This window comes from Ursus maritimus, unplaced genomic scaffold (assembly GCF_017311325.1).
Source record: "Ursus maritimus isolate PB19 unplaced genomic scaffold, ASM1731132v1 scaffold_26, whole genome shotgun sequence".
Classification (NCBI taxonomy): Eukaryota; Metazoa; Chordata; class Mammalia; order Carnivora; family Ursidae; genus Ursus; species Ursus maritimus.
In genome coordinates, this window is record NW_024425119.1 from 14,302,879 (window position 1) to 14,327,723 (window position 24,845).

The 24,845-nt window shown below is 40.8% G+C and overlaps 1 protein-coding gene across 7 annotated transcripts in view; it reads left to right on the forward strand.

The window, feature by feature from the left end:
• Nucleotides 1-18,891, forward strand: part of PDE6H (phosphodiesterase 6H) — a 24,309-nt gene extending 5,418 nt beyond the window's left edge. The window contains exons 2-7 of one of the 7 annotated variants that reach the window (XM_040642187.1): nt 1,740-2,019; nt 6,624-6,770; nt 8,033-8,209; nt 14,242-14,415; nt 15,624-15,664; nt 18,406-18,891. In XM_040642187.1, coding sequence (XP_040498121.1) covers nt 8,112-8,209; nt 14,242-14,415; nt 15,624-15,664; nt 18,406-18,482 — 390 coding nt within the window. In that variant the 5' untranslated portion in view covers nt 1,740-2,019; nt 6,624-6,770; nt 8,033-8,111 and the 3' untranslated portion in view covers nt 18,483-18,891. Of the gene's footprint in view, nt 1-1,739; nt 2,020-6,623; nt 6,782-8,032; nt 8,210-14,241; nt 14,416-15,623; nt 15,665-18,405 lie in introns of all 7 variants that reach the window. The other 6 variants (XM_040642188.1, XM_040642190.1, XM_040642189.1 and 3 more) reach the window with 6 other exon arrangements.
• The last annotated feature ends 5,954 nt before the right edge of the window (nt 18,892-24,845 follow it).

Sequence of the window (24,845 nt, forward strand, 5' to 3'; positions counted from 1 at the left end):
AGTAAGGACATCAAGAAAGTCTTCTTGGAGGAAGTGATTACAGCGCAAAGTCTACACAGGAGAGTAGACTTTGGCTACTTGACATGGGAAGGGATGGAAGTGGAGGAGAAGGCATTTGAGGAAAGCGAAACCATGAGCAAAGGCGTGGCATCTTAAAGTGGTGTGGCATGTGCAGGGACTTGTAAAGAAGCAGCTCAAGGTTGCTGGACTTCAAAGTGAACATTCTATCAGGATAATAAATGTGCTGGAGCAGGGCAGGCACAGGGTCCGCATCACAGCGACCTCTCATGCTATGTGAATAAGGAACTTGGTCTTGACCCTGTCAGCGATGGAGAGCCATTGAAAATAAAGGAGGCGCAGGAACAGCTTTGTACTTTACTCTATAGTTTAGTCCGTTTCCTCTGGTAGTTGTGTTGATGGGTTTGCTGGAACGAAACCCATTTGGAGACTGTTCAGGCCTGAAGTAGAGCCCTCATAGGTGGGATAGGCAGAGGTGGTCAGCTCAAGAAATACTTAGGTGAAGTTGGCATGACTTGGTGATTGGAGTGATGTGAAGGACGAAGGTGAGGAGTCATGGGGGAGGAGTGAGGACTTATGGGTTTCTTGCAAGAATGACAGGGTCTGGGGCGCCTGGGTGGCGCAGTCGTTAAGCGTCTGCCTTCGGCTCAGGGTGTGATCCCGACATTCTGGGATCAAGCCCCACATCAGGCTCCTCTGCTGGAAGCCTGCTTCTTCCTCTCCCACTCCCCCTGCTTGTGTTCCCTCTCTCGCTGGCTGTCTCTCTGTCAAATAAATAAATAAAATCTTAAAAAAAAAATGACAGGGTCCTTGGTGGTATCATCAACTAATACAGAAAATACAAACGAAAGGGCAGATGTATTGGGGGAGATTATGACTTGAGTTTGGACATGTTGAGTTTGAAAACAACTGTGTCATTTCTAGGAGGTGATTTTGGACAGAAAGATATGTAAGCTTGGATTTCAGTTCTAACCTCATGATTCGTACTTCATCAGGCTCTGGATAGTAGTTTCAACCAGGCTACCCGAAGTGTGGTCTGTGGATCTGCAGATGGGCATCACCCAGGAATTTGTTAGAAATGCAAATTATCAGGCCAACTCCAGACCCGTGATATCAGAATCTCTAGGGTGGAAGTCAGGAATCTGTTTTTAAAACTCTCTGCAGGCAAGTTGTGACATTTGAGAAACACTGTTTTAACCCATATAAATGGATGAGACCACCCTGAGAGAGTATAAAAAGAGAAGTTGGCCACATTTAGGAAAATCCTGTTTTACGCAAGCTCTACTTTCAATATATTACCTGCTGTCTACTTCTCATCTCCTCCTCTGTAGCAGCCTAGCCCTAGCATCACCATGCCTCCAGAGACTTTTATAACCGCCTCCTTGTATGTTTTCCACTTCCACAATAGCCTCACAATTTATTCTCCTCAAAGTAGTCCAAGTAAGAAGCACACTCATGACCAGATCATTCCTTCCATCTGAAACTTCTAGGGACATTTTACCCATTTACAATAAAATGGAAGCATTTGCCATGGTCTGCCGGTGTGCTCATTGTGGTAACCAACCTCCAAGATGGCCTCCATGATCCTGGTGTCAGCCCTGATCACATTGTGTCAGGCTTGATCTGTGAGGCCAATACAGCATGGCCGAAGTGATGCGATGTCAGTTCTGAAGCTCTGTTTTAAAAGACCTCATGCCTTCTCTCCTGATCTCTTGGATCAGTTGTTCTGTGGAAAGCTAGGTGCCATGTCATAAGGACACTGAAGTGACATATGAGCGACATGCAGAGTCGTCTACACGGTGAGAAATGAGGATTTCTGCCCACAGCCGTGCGAGTGAGCTACGTAGAAGGTGAATCCTCCAGCTCCACATGACTGTGGTCCCAGCAGCCTGACTGTCACCTCATGAAAGATGGAACCACCCAGCTATACTACTCCTGAACAGACCTCAGAAACTGTGGGATATAACAGATGTTTATTGTTATGAGCTGCCCAATTTTGAGGTAATTTTTATGTTATTCAACAACTAATGCACTCATGATCTGGCCCCTCCCTTGCACCACTCCAGACTCCTCGCCCTACTCTTTTGTTCTCTCCATTCTAGTCCCCTGCTCCCCTGCTAATCCTTACAAGAGAAGTAGGTTCCTGTTTCAGGAGTTATTCTCTCTGAGAATATTCTCTCCTCCCAGAGAGCCATACTTGATTCATTTCCTCATTGTGGTTTTAATTTGTGTTTCCCTATTGAAGGAGTATGGCAAACATCTATTTATGTGCTTCTTGCTATCTCTATGTTCTCTTCAGTGAAATGTTTCTTTGTATTTTTTCGTGCATTATCTAATTGGCATGTTTGCCTTTTGAATATTGAGTTTTGAGAGATCTTTGTATATTCTAGAGGCAAATCCCTTGTTGGGTGTGTAATTTGCAAATATTTGCTCCCAGCGTGTAGTTGGTCTTTTTATTCTCTTAACGGGGATTTTCACAGAGCAAAAGTTTTAATTTTGATGAGGTCAAATATATCAGATTTCCCTGTGAAGTACTTTTGCTGGCAAGTCCAAGACCTCTTTGCTTAGTCCAAGGCCCTGAAGATTTTCTCCTATTTTTTTCCTTAATCTTTCTAGATTTACATGGTACATTTAAGTCTGTGATACACATTGAGCTAGTTTTCATACAAGGTGTGGCGGTTAGGTGTGAAATTTTAGGTGCATAAAGTCTGAGATTTAAGATCCACTTTTGTTTTGTTTTGTTTTGTTTTGTTTTATGATGTCCTTGGAAAAAAGTCAATACCCAGCACCATTTGTCCAGGCTTTACATGTTCAGTCTCCAGCACCATTTGTTGAACAAGCTACTCCCTCCATTTAATTGCTTTTGTACCTTTGTCAAAAGTTAATCGGGCATATTTGTGTGGGTCTGCACCTGGGTTCTTTACTTTGTTTCCCTGATCTGGGAGTCTGTCCCTCTGTCCATACCACACTGTTGTTTTTTTAAAGATTTTATTTATTCATTCGACAGAGATAGAGACAGCCAGCGAGAGAGGGAACACAAGCAGGGGGAGTGGGAGAGGAAGAAGCAGGCTCATAGCGGAGGAGCCTGATGTGGGGCTCGATCCCATAACGCCGGGATCACGCCCTGAGCCGAAGGCAGACGCTTAACCGTTGTGCCACCCAGGCGCCCCTTTACCACACTGTTTTGACTACCGTAGCTATGAAGTAAGCTTTAGCATTAGGAAGAGTGATTTCTTCCTACCCTACTTTTTTCTCTTTCAAAATTTGTTTTGGCCCTACATTTTAAAATAAACTTATCTACGTCCACAGAAAACCTTGCTGGAATGTTGATAGGAATTGCAATAATCATAGATCAATTTAGTGAGAATTGACATCTTTACTATATTGAGTCTTTTAAGCTATAAGCATGGTATGTTTTTTCGACTATTTAGGTCTGCTTTGATTTCTTTTAAATTAGATTTTGTAGGGTGCCTAGGTGGCTCAGCCAGTTAAGCGTCTGCCTTTGGCTCAGGTCATCATCCCGGGGTCTTGGGATCCAATCCTGAATCAGGGCTCGCTGCTCAGCTGGGAGCCTGCTTCTTCCTGGGCCTTCCTATCCCCCTGCTCATGCTTGCACGCTCTCTTTTTAAAAATCTTTTTAAAAATTGGATTTTGTAGTTTTTAATCACACAAATCTCGTGCATACTAAGTATTTCATTTTCTTTAGAGCAATTATGAATGACATTACTTTTTAAGTTTCCATTTCCATTTATTCATTGTTATGTATAAATGCAATTGATTTTTCTGTAATTAGTCTAGTATGCTTCAACCTTGCTGAACGCACTTATTAGTTATAGGATAGTTTTAAAATGCAGATTCCTTAGGATTTTTCTATGTAGACCATCATGTCATCTGTAAATAGAAACAGCTTCATTTCTTCATTTCCAAACTATATGCTTTCCATTTTTTTCATGCCTATTGCATTGGCCAGAACTTTCAGTACCATTTTGAATAAGAGTGAGGAGAGCACACATCCTTGACTTGTCCCTGGTCTTAGAGAACAAGCATTCAGACTCTCACAATTAACTATGAGGTTAACGGAGGGTTTTTTTGTTTGTTTGGTGGGCTGGGGTTTTTTGAAGATGCTCTTGATGAGTTCCCTTCTATTTCTAGTTACCTGAGAGTTATCATAAATGGGCACTGGGTTTTGCTAAATGCATTTTCTGTGCATTTCTATGTCAATTGATACGATCATATGATCTTTCTTCTTTAGACTGTTGATATTGTGCATTATGTTAATTAGTTAGGCTTTAAATAGTCTTGCATACATGGAATAAATCTCACTTGATCATGGTATATTATTATTTTTGTATATTCCTGTGTTTGATTTGCTAATATTTTGTTAAGGATTTTTACATTTGAATTCAAGAGAGAGATTGGTCAGTATTTTTCCTTTTTACTGTCTTTGGTTTTAGTGTTAAAAAATTTTATGAGGCGAAAACTGGCCTTATGAAATGAGTTGAGAACGGTTCCCTCTTCCCTATTTTCTGAAAGGAGTATTGTATTTTAATTAATAAGTTATTTTTTTCAAGATTAGCCATGTTGTTCTGGAAAATGCATAAATATCACGGGATATGAAGAGAAGTTGGGGGCAGCCTTCTACCTTCCTTCTTCACATTTAGGGTGTTCCTCTCTGAAGTCCACTGTGTACTAATGAGAGTGGGAATCTCAGTCTAGTAGAATCCAAATGGAGAGGAAATGTGTCTTTGATGTGTGTCTTCCTACTCAAAGGTATTTTAAGAAACACTAAAGAAGGATTAGAGATTAGCGCTCGTTTAAGGAGCTTATAGGACGGCTAAAATTGTAATTACTTTCTAATTACTTAGTACCTGCCCTTTAACTCTCTTTCTGTATGTGATTAATAATACTTTCCCATCTGTCAGAAAGTATCCAGAACCAAGGATTACAGAGCTATGAAACATAATTTTTAAAAGTATTTTTATGATGTTTCGTTTTTAAATTTGCATGCAGTAAAACTCCTTCTCTATGTGTTTTGACAAACGCGTGGAGTTGTATATCCGCCACTACAATCAAGATACCAAATAATTCCACCACCCTTTAAAATCCCTTGCCTTGTCCCTTTACGTGCAATTGACTTCTCTCAACCCCTGGCCGCCACCGATCAGTTCTCTAACCTCGTAGTAGTTTCGCCTTTTCTGAATGTCATCAATGAAATCAGATACAATAGGGCCTGTCAACTCTGGATTCTTTCACTTAGTAAAATGTGTTTCATATTTATTGATGTCATTACATACACCAATGATTCTTTTTCTTTTCCCAGTAAGTTTTCTGCTGGCTTGATTTCTTATGTCTTTGAAATCTTAGAGTGTCCAGCACAACCAAGGTTCATCCAGAGAAATTTTTTGGTCATCAGTCACCTTGTTTAGAGCCATGTGACTCCATGACCTGGTTGATAAGGTTAGAGATAGACAACTGATCAAAGGTTAGCCCTGATGCGGTTAGCCAATGACCAACGAAGTAACCTGGTAGAATTGTTCTGCCTCACAGAGGCAATGTGTACTTAACTAATTAGCCAGGCTACTCAAATTCTCTTAAGACTCAGTGGCAGCAGGAGTTGTAGAGGAACAGGTAGAAAGAATAGCCACTTGGAACGGGGAACAATGGGTACCGTCCCTGAAGATACAAACTGACCAGATCTTTAGAACTTGACAGTGTCTCCAACAGTGTTTCAGTCTCCACAAGGCCCTGCTGAATGTGGTTGAGTTTCCTGTCTTGCACACATCCCCTTGTATCCCATGTTTTCTCATTTTTCAGTGTTTTTTCTTTCTAGATGTTCAAAATTTTCATTTTCAAAAATTGTTATTTCCTTTCTGTTTAAAGAACTTCCTTTGTCATTCTTCCAGTGTGGTTCTTCTGGGAGTAGATTGTCTTAGTCTTTGGTTATTAGGGTGTTTTTATTTCCCTTCATTCCTGAAGGATAAATTCACAGACAGAGGTGACAATTCTATTTTTATCAGGACTTGAAAAATGTTGTGCTTTCTTCTGGCCCCATGGTTTCTGATGAGAAATCCTCCGTCATTCCATTTTTTCACCTCTAGGTAAGGTGCTATATGTATATTTTTTAATTGCTTTCAAAATTTGTTTTGTCTTTATTTTTGCCATTTGATTATGATGTGCTTTGGCATAGATTTCTTTGGGTTTATCCCATTGGGGTTTGATAGCTTCTTGATTCCATAAGCTTATGTCTTTCATCAAATTTAAGAAATTTTCAGTCATTATTTTTTCAAGTACCTGTGTTAGCCTCATCCTTTTCTTCTTTCCTGGAACTCTGATGACATGCATGTTAAATCTTTTAGTTTCTGAGGTCTCTGAGGTTGTTGTTGTTGTTGTTTTCTTCTTCTTTTTCTTTTTCTCCTCCTCCTCCTCCTTCTTCTTTTCTATTTATTTTCTCTTTTTTGATCAGACAGGGTAATTTCTATTGTTCTAGTTTCAGGTTCACTGATTCTTTCTTTTGTCTTCTTTCTGTTGTCAAGCCCATCGATTGACTTTTTTGTGCTGGTTACTGTAGTTTTCAGTTCTACAATTTTCATTTTGTTCTTCTTTAGGTACCTTGTTATTGCTGAAGAGTGGTGAAAATTCCCCACTTGGCCTCCTCTGACACCATTCTGGTAGGAAAGAAGAGGGTGCCTCGCTATCACCGGTTGGAGATGAAAGTCTAAGATCCCCATGTGGCCTTCTGTGAGACTACTCAGGTTGGGGTGGGGTAGGTTTACCTAATTATAGCAGGGCCAGATGGAAGTCTAGTTACTCAACCTGTGCTGATGGGGTTGATATTGGCCTTCCCCCCCCGCCCCACCATGATGTTGGATTTGTTTCCATGGCACAGGCTGATTTTTGTTTAATTGTTTTCTGCCTTACTAGATTACATCTTTCCTGGTCATTTGTCTAGAAAAAGTAGGCTTTTTTTTTTTTTTTAAGATTTTATTTATTTATTTGACAGCCAGCGAGAGAGGGAACACAAGCAGGGGGAATGGGAGAGAAAGAAGCAGGCTCCCAGCGGAGGAGCCCGATGTGGGACTCGATCCCAGAACGCCAGGCTCATGCCCTGAGCCGAAGGCAGACGCTTAACGACTGAGCCACCCAGGCGCCTCAAAAAGTAGGCTTTTTGAGAGGATTTTTTTATCTGCTCCTGTTTGTGTTTCTGGGTTGCTGCCTCTCTTGCCTCTAGTTCAGGACACACAAAACTAAAAGAGAACTCAAGGAATGTACTGCCACATTATTCCTAGGGTGCTGAATTCCCTATTTGGTCTTTCTTCTTCTCTTGACCTTTTAAAATACTCTTATGTTTGTTCTATATATAATATCTAGGAATTTCAGCTGCTTAGCAGAGGAATGGGAAGAAATCTCTACTCCATCTTGGTTCAGAACTAGATGGAAAATCAATTTTTAAGTCTTTAAAGCAATTAAAGAATTTTCTAATCATAAATCCTTGAGAGCTAAATTAGAATCACTTCAGAAGAGTTTTTCAAACTATATACGTGGTCATACATCCACTCCTTACATTCCATTCTTCTGGTTCTCCCTGGGAGGGAGAAGAGTTATGGTACAACACCCTCCCCCTTCTTCCAACATTGAGAATCACTGGTTACAAAGCCTGTTATTGATCAGGGTGGTTTATCTTTCTCAAGTGTGTTGAGATGGAAAACATTGAGAACGTTGGCACATTATGACATAAGACATGAAGAAACTGAGACTTGAAGAGGTGGCAATCTTGTCACATAGCAGAGATGTGGTGAAATCAAGCCTGCCCATGGGTCTACAAATAATACTAAGCAAACAAATCACCTTGATACCTTGTTAAAAATGCAGCTTCTGGTTTAGAAAGTCTGGAGCAGGGCCTAAGGTCCTGCCTTTCTAACAAATGCTCACGTGGTGTGGATGCTGTTACACTTCGAGCAGCAACACTCTAGAACATTCAGCTTATTGCTCTTTTCACTGCCTCTATGAATTGCAGTCCTTCAACAAAGAAATAGAGAATGGGTGAATCTCAATATCTATGCTCCTGGTGTGTAAGAGGGAAGGCCTGAACGTTAATGGAGACACAGAGGTGGGAGTGGAAAGACTCATCCAGACACCGGACACTCTGCTGGCTCTGCAATGCATTTGCTGCTTCAAAACTCCTCTCATTTTGGTGAGGACCAAAAGAAAGCCTAAAAAAAAACAAACAAACCCATAAACTGTGTAGCTGCCCGTGTAATCTGCTTCCCTGCCTGGGAAGGATAAATTGACCTTCTTTCTCTGTAATCTTATGGAGTGCCATTCTCTAACAAGTGACAATTCAGGAAAGGCACATTACAATTCACTGGCAAGGCATGAGAGAGACGAGCAACACATGCATCTTGGTCCATTCGGCTTTACTGTAGTATAATAGAAAGATAGCAGAGTGTGCAAGGTGTTCCCAGATCTGGGCCTTGATCCTAGCACCACTACTAACTTTATATGCAGCCTTGAATAAATCACTTTATTTCCCTAAGATAAATCTGTCAAAAGAGCTTAATGACACTAGCATATAGACTAAGGTCTATATAAAGTGATGTACAAATGAATACTACTGGCTCAATGTAATGGAAAGCCTGAAGCCAAGTGTACCGATGGATTGAATTGTAGCTTGAGCCCTCTACCCTGAAGCCTTTGATGTGGAAGATCCAGCAATCAGTTTTCAAATAAATGCCAGCAGTTAATAGTTATCTCCGATAAGCTGGGCTCCTTCTCTATCAAGTACCACTGAATTTTGTGTCATTTTTGATTTGTGGTTCCATCTTACTGAGGAAATATATACAGAACCTCTTAGGGAGAGATATTGTATACTTTTCAATGTCATTGCTCACACAATCAGCATCCCAGTGTCCCTACTGCATCAGGGGACACGTTGATTCACTCTCTTCTTTCCAGTAATGTAGAGTCCCATAAGAATTATGACATGAAGTGTGTGTGGTGGGGATTGACTTACGATTGAGGGTGTGTGTGTCAGGGAAAGGGAAGGAATGAGAGACAGCAAGGACTAATGGTGGGAATGGAGGAAGACGAGAGATATTGAATCACCAAGTACGAATATACCCCTGGATATCAACACTTGGTGTGCATTTGTGCTTTCAATAGCTATTTATTGACAGGAGAGAGCACAAGTCAGTTTTGTGAGAGTATTCAATTATCAGAAAACTCCTAAGCCTGTCCCAGTCTCACCTCTTATTCTTCTAACTTCTTTGCACCTGGGTTGGTGCTCTAAGCTCATAACAGTGGGATTACAAAGCATGTGGTATTACAGGGAGATAAATCAGGATGCAAAGATCCTTTATTCATCTGCTTTGAAGAGGGCAACTGGGCAGTTTATGGGAGCAACATTCAACGCTGTGAGTATTTCTCAACTTCTGGTGTTTAAGTAGGCTGTAATTGAAAGGCTTTGTGGGTGGTGGAGGGTTGATCTGGCTCTAAAATAAAGAAATGGAAGAAAACACACTGAACCAGTGGGCCTGGACTGGGGCCGGGAATGAAACTAGGAGAACACATGAAGGAAATACACCCAAATTGCCTTATAATGTCATGCAGCCAACTAATAAGCGAAACTTCATTATTACATTATTATTACTGCAAAACTTGATTACTAAACTTATTTTGAAAGAACCCCGAACTGACTCCTTCTTTTTTGTGGCTCCCAGTTTTCTGGGAAAGGAGGGATCTGGGTCACTAAATGACCACAGAGCAAACAGTCTGTACTCCCACGGTGTGCTTGAAAAAGACCAAAATATAAGAGGGGGGACATGAGAGTGTGAGAATAAGGAGAAAGAGAGTCAAGAGCCAGCCAGGCATGACCCCAGTGCAGTGTGGGTGGCTTAGCCTTCTTCTGAGGTCGAAATGTTTGCTTTTTCCAATCTGAAGGAAGGTACTTGCTGTACTTTTGTTTTTGTCTTTTCATGGCTTTGGTTTGGGTCTTCCTTGGCTCTCAGCAGGACCCTGGGGACATTTATGGGCCCAACCCCATCAGTGCAGGGAGACCACTCCTGCTCCTATCTCCTCCCCACCCCCTTTCTTGGCCCTTCAACAATAGAATTGTCTATTTGCCTATATCTTTGCTGAGAAGGAGAGATCTGGAAGTCTGGGGTGATAATAGCAGCATCAGAGATCCTGACTCGGGACCTCTGAAACTCTCTTCCTTAGCTGGGATTAATAGATAATCACACTCTGTCGCTTCCTCCAGCTGAATTCCATTGCCTTGGGTCCAAGGTGACACTAACTCTGGTTCCCTACAAAACTATGTCTTGACGGATTACTTTGTTGCATCCACTTCCTTCTGCAGAACAACAGTTCAGACTCTTCAAAAGGGGAAGGGCTAACATTGCTTTAAAAATAGAAAGCCATTCTGCCTCACAAAGGAATGAACTCCTTGACACTTTTGGGAGGCAAAAATGTGAAACATCTTCTTAGAGCTAAAATCAAGTCTGACACTAGATCGAGGATTATTTAGCCTGAGGGATGCCCTTTTAATTCCTGGGAAAGCATGACCAGGATAAATTTAGCCTTTGGTGATATGTGTGGTGGACAAAAGTGACTTCCAAGGCAGGAAAAGGTCATATTTGTTCTGCTCTTCCCCACGGTTTTACAGGGAGAACTGGAGGGCAACTGCAAGTCAGTTGATTGTCCTACATACTCAAAAATGAAATATTATACATGAAATGCACGACAAACATAAAATTCTTACCCACAGCGCAAAGTCTGAGTTTCATGAGGATCCAGGGATTAACCAGGCCACTGTTATGTAACACTTTCTTTTTTTTTAATTTTTTTTAATTTTTTATTTTTTTAAAGATTTTATTTATTTATTTGACAGAGATAGAGACAGCCAACGAGAGAGGGAACACAAGCAGGGGGAGTGGGAGAGGAAGAAGCAGGCTCCTAGCGGAGAAGCCTGATGTGGGGCTCGATCCCAGAACGCCGGGATCACGCCCTGAGCCGAAGGCAGACGCTTAATGACTGCGCCACCCAGGCGCCCCTATGTAACACTTTCTGAGGAGAATTCCTTTACATAACTCATCACACCTAGACAGGAACTCCGTCTGAGCCTAGAGGTGCAATTTCACAATTAAATATGTAAATACGCAAAAGAAATTTACAAGAAAAAAGGGGAAGTATAATCAAGGAAAGATGCAAGTCAAGTGTGATTTTTAAGTTCTTTGGGGCTGCTTTTGAGGATGTCAAAGGAATCCAAGGAAAGCTTAAGACAGAATTTCAAGACCAGGCATAAATTAGTAGGGTGTTGGAGGAATGCAAAAGATTACCCAGCGAGTGCTGATGACAGTCACCTTTCTGGTACATGACAAGGGCTCTTCAACAGTTGGCCCGGGAGAAAGGGTGTAGGGAGGGCAGGTGAACCTGTGTCCCAGTCATAGATTTGTTTGCCTGGCTTCCTTGACTCCTAGAAGGTCTATTACATAGTTACTGCTTTTTTGAGCACTTTGCACTGAGCACTTATTTACATTATGCCCTTTGCTTTTCCCCGTAACTCTAAAAGGAATGTATATTTGATTCATTTTATAAATGGAATGAGGTGCAGATAAGTTATGCAATTTATCCAAGGTCACATAGACAATTTTTGTGGAGCAGGGATTTGAAACTATGTTTATTTGATTCTAAAGCACATAGTCTTTACATTGCATTGCCCCCAAAGGGTAATTTGATTAGTTTACCTTAGGCCCTCATGTTATAGACTCTGGATCTAACGTAGTAGGATCCTTGATAGAACTGCCAGATAAAAATAGAAGATACCCAGTAAAGTGAGAATTTCAGATAAACAACAAATAATTTTTTGTATAGGTATGTACCATGAAATATTTGGGATATACTTATAACAAAAACCCCATTCGTTATTTATCTGAAATTAAAATTTAACTGGGTGTCCTGAATTCTTATTTGTTAAATCTGGTAATCCTAATCCTAGTAAGCTCTCCAGATGAGAGAAAGGAAAATGTGTGCTCTCTTACTACTTTGAAAGAATTAAGAAGTCCAAAAATCTTGATCTGAGAGAAATTCTCTAGTTTTCCTCTGTGGCTTTGTCCCAGCTGGGATGTGTCAGTTACTGATGGTAAACTCCGAGAATAATGCTGCTCTTGGCTGCCCACCAGCAGTTTCCATGGTCCCAACCACACTTGGAAGAGACACAAACTTTGCCTGTTTACCAGGGCAAGAGAGGGTCCACAGCACAAGAACTGGGTTCAGTGAACAGGTGAGCTGGCAGCCCATTTCCTAAAGTCACGGAGAGCTTTGTGAGGTGAAGACCAACTGATGCCTTCTCTGTGGTTTGGTGGAGAAGTCCCAGGGTCAGGATCTCATGACCCAATGTTCAAGGTCTTAGTTCAACTTCTCCACTTATTTGTTCACCCATTTGACAAATATAGATGGCATAACTGCTATGGGCCAGGCACTGTTCTAGGTTTCGAGGCCACAGAAATGAACAAAAATGGAAAAACAAGCCCACTGGAACACATTCCAGTGGGGAATTAACCCAAGATCCATGGCATGAGCAAGTGATCCAGAACCCTGGCCAGGTTCACCATCCCTGGTACCCACTCACAGATGAGACAATGCGTTTCTGTTGAAGAAGTTGAGAACTAGCAGGGGAAAATGAAAATACTACTTGGGGAAAAGAAGATAAGGAAAAAAATATCTTTTAGGCAAGGATAATAATTTAAACTGATTCTGAAAGTAATAAGAAAGGTTGATGAAATTGAAGTCATACAATAGAAGATTTGAGGCATGTTCAGTGTGGTAGGGAAAGAGAAAGATGGTTAGCATAGGCCAAACATGGTCAGGGAGAGGTGAAGCTAAGAATATTAGCATAAATCTATAATGTATAGATTATATAAATAAATAAGTCTTCCAGGTATCAGAGCACAGAAGGTTTTATCTCAGGGAAAGAGATTAAGGCTACTTAGAAGGTCTTCGGAGTTTTTAGAATCTTCCTTCCCAGGAGAAGTGTTATCAACTTTTGTGATAGAAAAGGAGAAAGAAACAACATCATCCTTTAGCTTAGCGTACTTACTTTCATTTTTTATTTTTATTTTTTGAAGATTTTATTTATTTATTTGACAGAGAGAGAGACAGCCAGCAAGAGAGGGAACACAAGCAGGGGGAGTGGGAGAGGAAGAAGCAGGCTCCCAGGGGAGGAGCCCGATGCGGGTTTGATCCCAGGACTCCAGGATCACGCCCTGAGCCAAAGGCAGACGCTTAACGACTGAGCCACCCAGGCGCCCCAGCATATTTACTTTTAAAATTTATCTTGTTAATGCATCTGTATTTGCACTCAAAGAATGACAATGTATATTTCTATAGCTGAAATCAAAGTCTGTGAAACTCATATGGGTTAAGTCCATGATTTGGATAGGAAGAAATGTTGAACATTTCAGAGAAATGGGTTCCTAAAGAACTTCGTGTCTGACTATGGAGTGAAAGCACAAACTTACTGCGTAATCACCCTCCCTTGATCATTGATTTCCCTATTTGTGTGTGTGTGTGTGCGTGCATGTGTGTGTGTGTGTGTGTGTGTGTGTGTGTGTGTGTGTGTACTGGGATGTATCACATACTACATGGGTGTTACTGTCTCTGGTTCAGAGCTCCCCCTGTTCAGATGACTCCATTGTTATCCCCCAGAACGAGGAGAGAAGTATCTTGATTACATGAGGTTTAAACAAAATAAGGATTTACTTTACGGTAAAGTAAAAAGCCCATAAAATGTGAGGCAATAAACACTAAGAGTCAGGTTATTGTGTAGCTGGTTGGAAAAATATCTAAAGCGTAAAGAACATATCAGTGCTGTAAAGACTGTAATAGCATTGAGTCCGTTTCTCTGTGTTCACAGATGGTGGAACTGGTCCTCACAGGAGGGAAGTACATATCATAATAATTTCACATAGAAAGCTAGGGACGATTGAAATAACGCATCTACCTAGATTTTTGATTTGTAAATCTGTCTGTTGTCAGTCTACATCCCACTACATTGAGTGCCTCCACTGATTTATACCATATTTTCTTGAAAATGTCTTTAAAAGATGATAAGTTCTTCCCTTTTGTGCCAACACAAAGTCCTGAGCTTTTCTGCTGTTTCCAGTGAGAGTCTAAGAAGCAACGGTCCCTGTACCCTGAAGGGCCTTTTTTTCCCTCTCACCATCTAAGGAATCTGACAGAGAACCATCAGACACCCAAGGACATCAGAATGAGTGACAACACTACTTTGGCTCCTCCAGCTTCAAACCAGGGTCCCACTACCCCACGCAAGGGGCCCCCCAAGTTCAAGCAGAGACAGACTCGCCAGTTCAAGAGCAAACCTCCTAAGAAAGGTGTGAAAGGGTAAGACCAAAATGAAAAAGAAGACTTTCTATTTTTTTGAGAAATTAATGCTCCCAATATTAAATACACTTACAAAGATTTCCACCCCATTCTCTATTTCCCTCTCTACCACAATCTTTGCTGAATCACGTTGTTAGCCCTAGAATGCTTTCTTTCTCACCCCCCAGGTCTGTGGTCACATTTAACATGGCAAATGGAGCCTGTCACAGCAACCTTTGACTTGACCTTCCAGACTTTTCTGGACTGCTCCTCTTCACCAGCACACCCTGCAGTTTAATTTGGAGTACTAAAACACTGGCCATTGCCAGAACACAGAGTTTATTTTTATGGCTTCAAATATTAAGTCTTCAGTTTTTATTTTTCTCTTTCTCTTCTTGGCAAAATCCTATTTACTCTTTAACGTACACTCATATGTTAATTTCTCTTTTGAAGCCATTACTGACTCTTTTAGACAAATGTGATCATGACTTCCATATTTGCATTTCGTACGTTCAGCTGTCATAACTTGTACTGTTTTACATTACATTTGTTTATTTACATCTGTTCTCTGAGATTGAAGTTCCTCAGAGAAAATTAGTTTTTTCCTAAATTCCCTATGCTTAATACAATGCCTGGCACATAGTAAATGCTTGATAAATGCTTTTGGGTAGCTAACCAAACGGATGAATTAATCATTTTAATGTCTTTCGTACTGTGTTTTCATTCCAATTTCTTCTGTTTTTAAAGATTTTATTTATTTCTTTATTTGACAGAGAGAGAGGGAGAGCACAAGCAGGGGGAGCAGCAGAGGGAGAGGGAGAAACACCAGGGAGCCTGATGTGGGGCTCGATCCCAGGACCCTGGGATCATGACCCCAGCGGAAGGCAGACGCAGACCCCACTGAAACACCCTGGAGCCACCACCCCACCCCGTTCCAATTTCTATTTTTAGAAGTGGAGCTTGACTAAATTGCCCCAGGGATAGTTCTATCTGGCTCTTAGTTGTCTTAGGCTAAATTTTTACAGGGGAAAATCTCTCTCCATTGGGACACACCGTCTGAAACCAGCCTGAGTGACTTTGTCTTTGCCCCAGGTCAATGCAAATAAAAGATATTTCTCAAAGACAAAACCTTAAACCTCTTCTTCCCTCTTAGTCAGAAAGCTCTCTATATGCGTCATTTCAAGATCCTTCCACCTTGATAACAGCTAATTTTTCTTTTTTTCCTATAGATTTGGAGATGACATTCCAGGCATGGAGGGTCTGGGAACAGGTGAGCCACCCAAGGCTGTGCACTTTCACTTGGAAATTTCACCACTATCCATACTTCAGGCCTCAAAGGGCCATGAAAAATTACAGAAAATAGTTAAGGCAGCAGTTCCTTGAAGACATAAAAGTGTGGGGCTTAGTTTACCCTCCTAAGTACACGTGTGCCCAGAGGCAAAAACTCTCACAGCAACCAAGCTATGGCCCAAAGATACTAAATCCTCTTGTTCTGTTAAACCACGCTTGAGGACATCTAATGGTGAGTTGTAGACTTTCATGGTAGAAAGATTCTCAGGGTTTGTCTATCCCAACTTCATCGTTTCTTCGGAAGAGAATTCTGAGACAGAGAGGAGTTAAGTGACAATCTGAGGCCACAGAGCGAGGTATTGGAAACAAGGGAGGGGCCTGGAGAAATTTTTCACTCTACCAGACAAACCACTCCCTAACCAACTTCCTCTTTTTACATAGTCTCCGGCACCCAGAACAGGGCCTACACACTGAATGTATCCAACACAATATTTTTTAGTTGGCTAGAATAATTTGATTCATTGGATAATGAATGAAAATGACTGGATCTTTCTTTTAAAAATACTAAACTTTATTTTTTAGAGCCATTTTGGGTTTACAGAAAGCTTAAGCAGAAAGCATGGAGCTCCTATATACATCTGTACATAGTTTCCCCTATTCTTAGCATCTTTTTTTTTTTAAGATTTTATTTATTTATTTGACAGAGATAGAGACAGCCAGTGAGAGAGGGAACACAAGCAGGGGGAGTGGGAGAGGAAGAAGCAGGCTCATAGCGGAGGAGCCTGATGTGGGGCTCGATCCCAGAATGCTGGGATCATGCCCTGAGCCAAAGGCAGACGCTTAACCGCTGAGCCACCCAGGCGCCCCTCCCCTCTTCTTAGCATCTTGCATTAGTATGGCACATTTGTCACAAATGATGAACCAGTATTGGGACCATTACTATTAACCAGCATTCATAGCTTTTATTAGGACTCATTCCTTGTGTCGTCCGGGTTTTGACAAATGCGCGGTGTTGGGTACCCGCCATTGCAGGTATATACTAGAATAGATGTCCTAAAAATCCCCTGTGTTCCATCTGTTCATCCCTTCTCTGGCCCTGCACAAACTCCTGACAACACAAATCTTTTTACTCTCAGAAGTTTTGCCTTTTCCAGATTGCCATAGAGTTAGAATCATGCAGTATATAGATTTTCCAGTCTGGCTTCTTTCACTTAGCAATATTTATTCATTTAAGCTTCCTCTATGTCCTCTATGGCTTGATAGTTCATTTCCTTTTTAACCACAGAATAATATTTCATTCTATGGCTGTATCACAATTTGCTTATCCTACTAAAAGACATTTTGTTGCTTCCAAATTTTCACGATTATGACTAACATGGCTATAAACATTATTGTGAGATTTTTGTTTTTTTTTTTTTAATTTTTTTATTGTTATGTTAGTCACCATACAGTACATCATTAGTTTTTGATGTCGTGTTCCATGATTCATTATTTGCGTATAACACCCAGTGTGAGGTTTGTTGTTTTTTTTTAAAGATTTTTATGTATTTATTTGAGAGAGAGAGATAGTGAGAGAGCATGAGTGGGGGGAGTGGAGGAGAAGGAGAAAGAGGCTCCTGGCTGAGCAGGGAGCCCGACGTAGGACTTCATCCCAGGATCCCGGGATCACGACCTGAGCCGAAAGCAGATGCTTAACCGACTGAGCCACCCAGGTGCCCCATTGGGCAGGTTTTTGAGTGGACATGTTTTCAACTCATGCAATACAGTTTTGATAAACAGTGTAATCAGTAATCAGTGTCCTTCCAGGCAATTTTCAGTGTATTTGCTTTTTACAGTCAAACGCCACTCCTGGGATCTCAGATACATTTTCCAGCTATTTTATAAAGCTCATTTGCTATTCTCCTAAATCAACTGCTTCTGTCGTTTGGCCAGATGTATATAAGACCAGCAGATATATAAGACAGCCAACATATTCGGAATACTGGAAAGCACTTTATGCTGGGGGGAGATCTGAGATCTTTGACTTGGTTTTAGTCCCATCTCTATAACTCTGATTTTTTTGTAGGTATTTAATCTCTTTGGGTTCCAGTCAGCTTCTCTGTAATTCAGGGATAATAATATTTTATTGCCTGAAGCAAAAAATTGGATCAGTAGATGCCTGGAGATTACTTCTCAGTATGCGACTGGATATAGTAGGCATTTCAAAATATAAAGGAACTAAAGATTGAGTCAGAGAAGCCCCAAGGAATGCATCTGAATGGGTAGGAAATAAGAAGGCAGTGAATTTCCAGATCATGGGAATTTGAAATGCCTCTATTTCTCATTCTAACCCTTGGCCTGACTAGAATTCCACTTGTGTTCCTTCCATAGTGGTTGTACTTTGAGGAGACCCCGTTTGATCAGTGACCCGCACCCCCTCAGGCTAGTTCCAGTCAAAAGCCTTGGGTCACCTCCCCAAAAAGGTACAGAACAAAACCAATGAAGATGCCTACCTAGGGGGGCCTGTCCTGGGGCATCAGAACCCTGCAAGGGATTAATTAAGCAATCGGTCTAATCCTTCCTGGGTGGCAGGGCCATTCTAGATAACTTCCTGGTTTCTGAGACAACAAACAGGAGAGAGGAGTGAGGTCTGCGCCAAAAGGATGTCTTCTTGAGCAGAAGACGCTCTGGGGCCCCAGGGGAGTGAGGTTGGCTTACAAGTTCTTCTTCCCTCTCTTGCAGATATCACGGTGATTTGTCCCTGGGAGGCATTCAGCCACCTGGAATTGCATGAGCTCGCTCAGTTTGGGATCATCTGATGACCAAGTTTCTTTGCCATTCTCAATATCATCAGCTGTAGTTTTGATTAATTTGCCCTATTGAGCTGCCAGAGGCTTGAAATTCAGCTGTCCGGAAGTGGTTTCTTAGCTTACACAGTCATTTCCCCTAAATTGCTATGAAGAGTTCTCTTAATGTCAGACTCTCTCTCGCTATATAGTTCAGCTCAGAATAGTGGATGCAAATTGACTTTCGTTAGGGTCTTTCAAACTTGACCACCTTTTCCTACCAGCTGGTTAGAATTCGTTGATAGTTCTCTAAATTTTATTTGTTAAGTCCTTCAAATCTATTTGTACTAGGCATTCCCTGTAATTAGTAGTAGCTTTTTAAGATAACACTTACGTCACTCCCTTCCCCTTCTCATTTAATAAAGGAGATACTTACCTTGAATCTGATGGCGCGGTTGTGTTAATATCTGACGCCCTGTTCTGAGAGCCAATTAAGCGAAGAAGGCACAGTCCTCCAGGAAACAAGCACAGGACATGTGAAAGAGCATAGGAATTAAGAGTCAAGCCCTGATTCTGCTCTGCAACTTTGTAAGTCATGCACGTTCCAGGTGTAAATTGTATTGAACTGGGTTATCCCTGCGGTCCCATGCAGCTGTACAAATTGGACAGCCTTATGTTGATGGAAGACTGGCAATTTAAACTCAGGAATCTGATAATGTGAGCCTTCCGTTCAGTGTCTTGGCTCAGTTGATTGAAAAGATTTAGATGCTATTAAGTTTAGACTCAGATGCAAAGGACAGGTAGTTGAACCCTCTAAATAAAATGATGGGTTGCTTCACCCTTGAGGTTGTGTCAAATGTAATGTGCACATAGCTATCTTTCCCCAGTACTTTCAAGGCAATTGTGCAATTCAAAGGCTGCCTCTGTCTGACTTGGATGCTTTGGGTACTAGCTGCATTAATTTCTTCATTTCAGTTTTGTAATCTGTGGTAAAAGAATGGAGTAAATTAACTGAAAAGAGAGGCAGGATTATAGAGAGGAAAGAGATCTGGGTTCTAATCCTAGCTCCGCCAGTAAATTACTCTGTAATTTGGGGCTAGCGACAATGTTGGGACTACGTTTCCAACGCTACACCTGACGGAACCCCAGAAGGTCTTTTCTATAAGAAAGGCCCCCAAGAGGGCTGTCGAAGGACGCAGCCACCCCACAGTGATCCTGTGTGTAATCAGGAGGGGGTGGGGTGAGGCTCATCACTAACCCAATGTTACTCTCCTCCCATTCTCTACTCTCCTGTTGATGCCTCCCATTGGATAAACCCCATTGGAAGTCAGAAGACAAAGGAGCCCATTGATGTGGTCTGAAGTTCACTTCCAACAGCAGGGATCAGGTGGAGAAGGGTGGAGAACGGATGTGAAGGGGGAAATGGGAACTATCCAGCAGGTATGAAAGAACAGAAATCATGTCCACCAGCAATTGTTAGCTGGAGTTGGGAAATAAGCCTGGGTATGTTAAAACCTGCGAAAGTAGAGGAAGGACAACGTCAAATAGAAGAACACAGTAGACAAAAGAGAACACTTGTAAGCGGAAGTTATAGCATTTTAGGGTTTGAAGAATTTCTGGAAATGTTCTGACACGTTCCCGATAATAATAACCACTAAGGATTTCTTGTGAAAAGCACAAAATTTGGGCCCCATTCCAGATTTTCTGAATAAAGGTCTCCAGGGGTGAGATCTCAGAATCTTTTATTTTCAAGAGGGGCTCAAGGGGATTCTTATAATTGTCTTGGTTTGAAAACACTGACGTGGTCCAAGCCTACATTGTGAACGTTAGAAATTAGAGAATTCTCTTTACCACCCAGGTGACTGATTTAGCTGGGTCCACGTGCCCCTTATAACATATGTAATAGACGTGAGAACAAGAGCTAACATCCAGGTGTCCTGACTCTTGGATTGATAAAATAGACATGCCTTGCGACTTCAGACCTAACCCAGTGAAATGCTTCTCAGATTACACAGAACGTCAGAGAGTTTGGAAGATTAAGTGTTAGACTGAAGCAGTTCCAAGAACTATAGGGCCAAACAGGCACCACGACTCTCAGGGTGAACCTCTTGCCATTGTCTCACGTGGTGGTCACCCTTACTCTGCAGCCTATGTCTCTCCCTGTCCTCATCTTCCTCCTCTGACTGGAGTAAGAGGGACCCGGCAGGGAGAGAGCTTTGTCTCAGCAGGTGGAGGCAGTGACCTTCACTTATCCTCTACCCCTTTTCTGTTTGTTCACATTATCGGGTAGAAGTTGGGGTTGATGGTGCCGGTGATGTAGGCTCCTTCTGGAGCTCAACAGCGTTACTTCGGAGCAGAAAATAATGTATAAGAAGAAAATGCTCCTCTGGAGTGCCCCACCGTGGGCAAAAAACCACAGTTCTTATTAAACAATTAAAACTGTGCGCTTGACCTCTAACTTCTTTCTTTGTGCGATGAGAAAAACAAGAATCACCATAAACTGAGAAAAGGAGGGAAAGTCATTTCTCTACAACTAACAAAGTGAGGGGACAGCACACATAGACAACGATGATCAGTAAGACTAATATTTTGCACAAGAAAAAAAAAACAATCACTTGAGACTGACCAACACAACAACTAATATTATGACAACCAAGCAAATATGACACTGAGCTCTCTTAAAGAGAGAAACAGAAAAGGACTTACATTTTAGAAAAGCCTAGAGGGAAAGACTTAAGCCACAGAAATTGTGTGCTTGTATAAACGAGCGTAGTGCTTTCTGCAACTCTAAATGAGTTATTTGCCTCTCCTTTTACTTTTTAAGGGCAGAGGCAGACTGATGAACACGGATTTAAAACAAGAATCATAAACTGATGACCCACGTTAATCTTACCATGCCCTTACTGCCAAACACTCGGGAGGCGTGGGTTCCGCCTGGCGGGGCTGCCTAGGATCTGCGGGATTATCTTCTTGGGCTCAGTGTTTGAGAATAAAGCAAAGACGTTGGACTAAATAACGGTCGAGGTCCCTTGCAATATAAAATTCTAAAAACCAAGTAATAAATCTGAGCGTATTTCAAACATAACAAGCCATTCTCTTTCTGGCCACAAGTCCCTCGTTCCCAGCTCTTTTCATGTGTAACACTGCCACCTTGCGGTAATGAATCAGCACTTCAGGGACGCTTGGAGGACCGTTTCTACTGGAAAACTTGTAAATCCACGGAGCTGGTTCGGAACGTGTTCCCAGTCACTGACCAATTTCAGTTGTGGCGCTCCTTGGTTATTCATGGGTATCAAGTGCATGCTTATTCATGCCTAAGATACATTAAAGGAGTATACACACGAGCAAGGGAAGTCTCCCTCTGTCTCCTGCCCATTCTCAGGCTATCCCCGATACTAGTTTGTTGTGAACACTTCCAGAGACAATCTTAACGTGCATCCATCTTTTCCTTTGCACGATGATCACATACTAAAGTCACTGTTCTATACCTGGTTGGTCATCTAGCTTATCTTGGGGATTTCTCCATGTCTGTACATTTTCATGTACCTCATAGATTCCATTTATCTGACTGAAGTCTAATTCACTTCTCCAGTCTTCTATTGAGGAACATTTGGGATGTTTTTATTTATTTTTTTCTCCTCGATTATTTATAATTTGGTGGTGAGCCTGTGAAACAATGACACTGAAAGAATATGCATTCATTGGGATGTTTTTAGACTCATACACCTTTCTTTAATTGTCTGCACGTGTCTGACACTTTTGCACAGGCTTATCTCTACGGTAAATTCTGTAGAATGGATGGAGTTTAAAGGAAAGAGATTGCCAAATTAGCCTCCAAATAATTTGTGATCATTGACGCAAAGTACACAATGATATACACTTTCCCTAACACTCTCGTCTACATAGAATATTAATAAATTTTTATTTTGTCTGAGATTGAGCAGGTTTTCGTGTTTAAAAATCACTTTTACATCTTTATGAATTGTCTTCTAATGTGCTTTGCCTGTTTTCTGATGATTGAGCTTTGTACTGAATCTTAATAGATTCGTCTTTATTTGACCGTCAATCTTTCTATCTGAAAGGAAGTATTTGTCTTTTATGTGTAGCAAATTATTTTTCCTATTTGGTTTCTTAGTTTTTAATTTTCATTTATATTGTTTTTTTTACCATGTAGATGTTTTAGATTTTAGATAGTCCTATTTATAAGTTTTAATGACTTCTGTGTATTTTTGTTTTACTTAGGTCTTTCCCATTCCAAATTTGAAAAAAAAATTATATTTTCTCCCAATTTTTCTTTCATTTTTTTTACTTTAAATCTTAGATTTATCTGAAAGTTATTATTGCAGAGAATATTTTTCCCAGGTAAAGAGCCATATATCCTAATGGAATTTATTTATTTCATAATCCATGTTCCCACTACTTTATTGAATTGCCATGTTTATCACAGAGGCTCTATTTCTGTTATTTTACACTGGTCCGTCCATTTTTAAATAGCTACCAACTTCAGACTACGTTGTAATTAGAATCAGCTTGTCTAGCTCCTTCCGCTCCCATCCTGAACATGAACCCCCCTAAAAAATTATCTTGGAATTATTTTTATGGTGGTTAAAAAAATGTGAAATTTACCGTCTTAAGTTTTTGTGTACAATATTGTTCACTATAAGCACAATGTGGCCCAGTGGATCCCTAGAAATGCCTCCCCTTATATGACTGAAAGTAAACCTAGTAACTAGCAATTTCCCATTCCCCCCAGCCCCTGGCAACCACCATTCTGTTTAATATAAATGGAATCATGCAGTATTTGTGTTTCTGTGACTGACCTATTTGACTTAGCTTAATATCCTCAAATTTCATCATGTTGTAGCATATGACAATATTTCCTTCTTTTTCATGCCTGAATAATATTTCATTGTATGTATATGCAACATTTTCTTCATTCATATATCAATGGACATTTAGCTTGTTTCTACTTCCTGCTACTGTGAATAATGTTACAAATAAACGTGGGGGTGCAAATATCTCTTTTGAGATCCTGATTCAAATATTTTGGATATATACCCAGAAGTGGAATTGCTGGATCATGTGATAGGTCCGTTTTCTTTTTTTCTTTTTTGAGGAACCTCCATACCGTTTTCCACAGGAGATGAACCATTTTACATTCCTGCCAATAATGCACAAGTCTTTCAATTTCTCTGCATCCCTGCCAACACTGATTTTCTGGGGGTTGGTTTGTTTGTTTATTTTTTATAATGGTAATTCTAACAGGTGCAAAGTAATCTCATTTGTGGTTTCGATTTACATTTCCCTCAAGGTTAGTGATGATGAGTATCTTTTTGTGTTACCTGTTGGCCATTTGTATGTCTTCTTTGGAGAAATTTGTATTCAAGTCCTTTGCCCATTTTTTAATCGGGTTACTTGGGATTTTTTGTTTGTTTGTTTGTTTGTTTTGATTTTTAAGAGTTCATTATTTATTTGGGGTATTAATCTCTTATCGGATATATGGCTTGTAAATATTTTCTCCCATTCTGTAGATTGCCCCTTCACTCCGGTGATTATTTCCTTTGCTGTGCAGAAGCATTTTAGTTTGATGGAGTCCCATGTGTCTATTTTTGTTTTTGTTGCCTGAGCTTTAGGGGTTCTATCCATGAAATCGCTGCCAAGCTAAATGCTAGGAAAGGTGGCCCCTATGTTTCCTCGTAGGAATTTTATGGTTTTAGGTCTTTAAGTCTTGACACCCATTTTGAGTTGATTTTTAGGTGTGACGTAACATAGGGTCCTCTTTCCTACTTTTGCATGTGGTCATACAGTCTCCCCATCACCATTTGTTGAAGGACTATCTTTTTCCCATTGTGAAGTGTGGCACCCTTATTGATCATTTGACTGTATATGTGTGGCTTTACTTCAGGCCGTTCTGTTCTGTTCCATTAATCTGTATGTCTGTGGTTATGTCAATACCACACTGTTTTGATAACTGTGGCTTTGCAATATGTTTTCAAATCAGGAAGTCTGGGGTCTCCAGCTTTGCCCTTTTTCAAGATTATTTTAACTACTAGGGGACCTTATGAATTTTGAGGTTATTTTTTATATTTCTGTCAAAAACATGGTTGGGATTTTCATAAAGATTGCATTGAATTTATAGGTTGCTTTGCATACTAGATACATTTTAACAATATTAAGTCTTCCAATCCATGAACATAGGACATTTTTAATTTTTTTTAACCCATTCAGCCACTTTATGTCTTTTGGCTGGAGAATTTAATCCATTTTCATTATTGATAAGGAAGGACTTACTGTTGTTTTTTCGTTACATGTTTTCTGTCTTGTAGCTTTTTTGCTCCTTTCTTCCTCTCTTGCTGCCTTCTTTTGTATTTCATTGATTTTATGTAGTGCTATGTA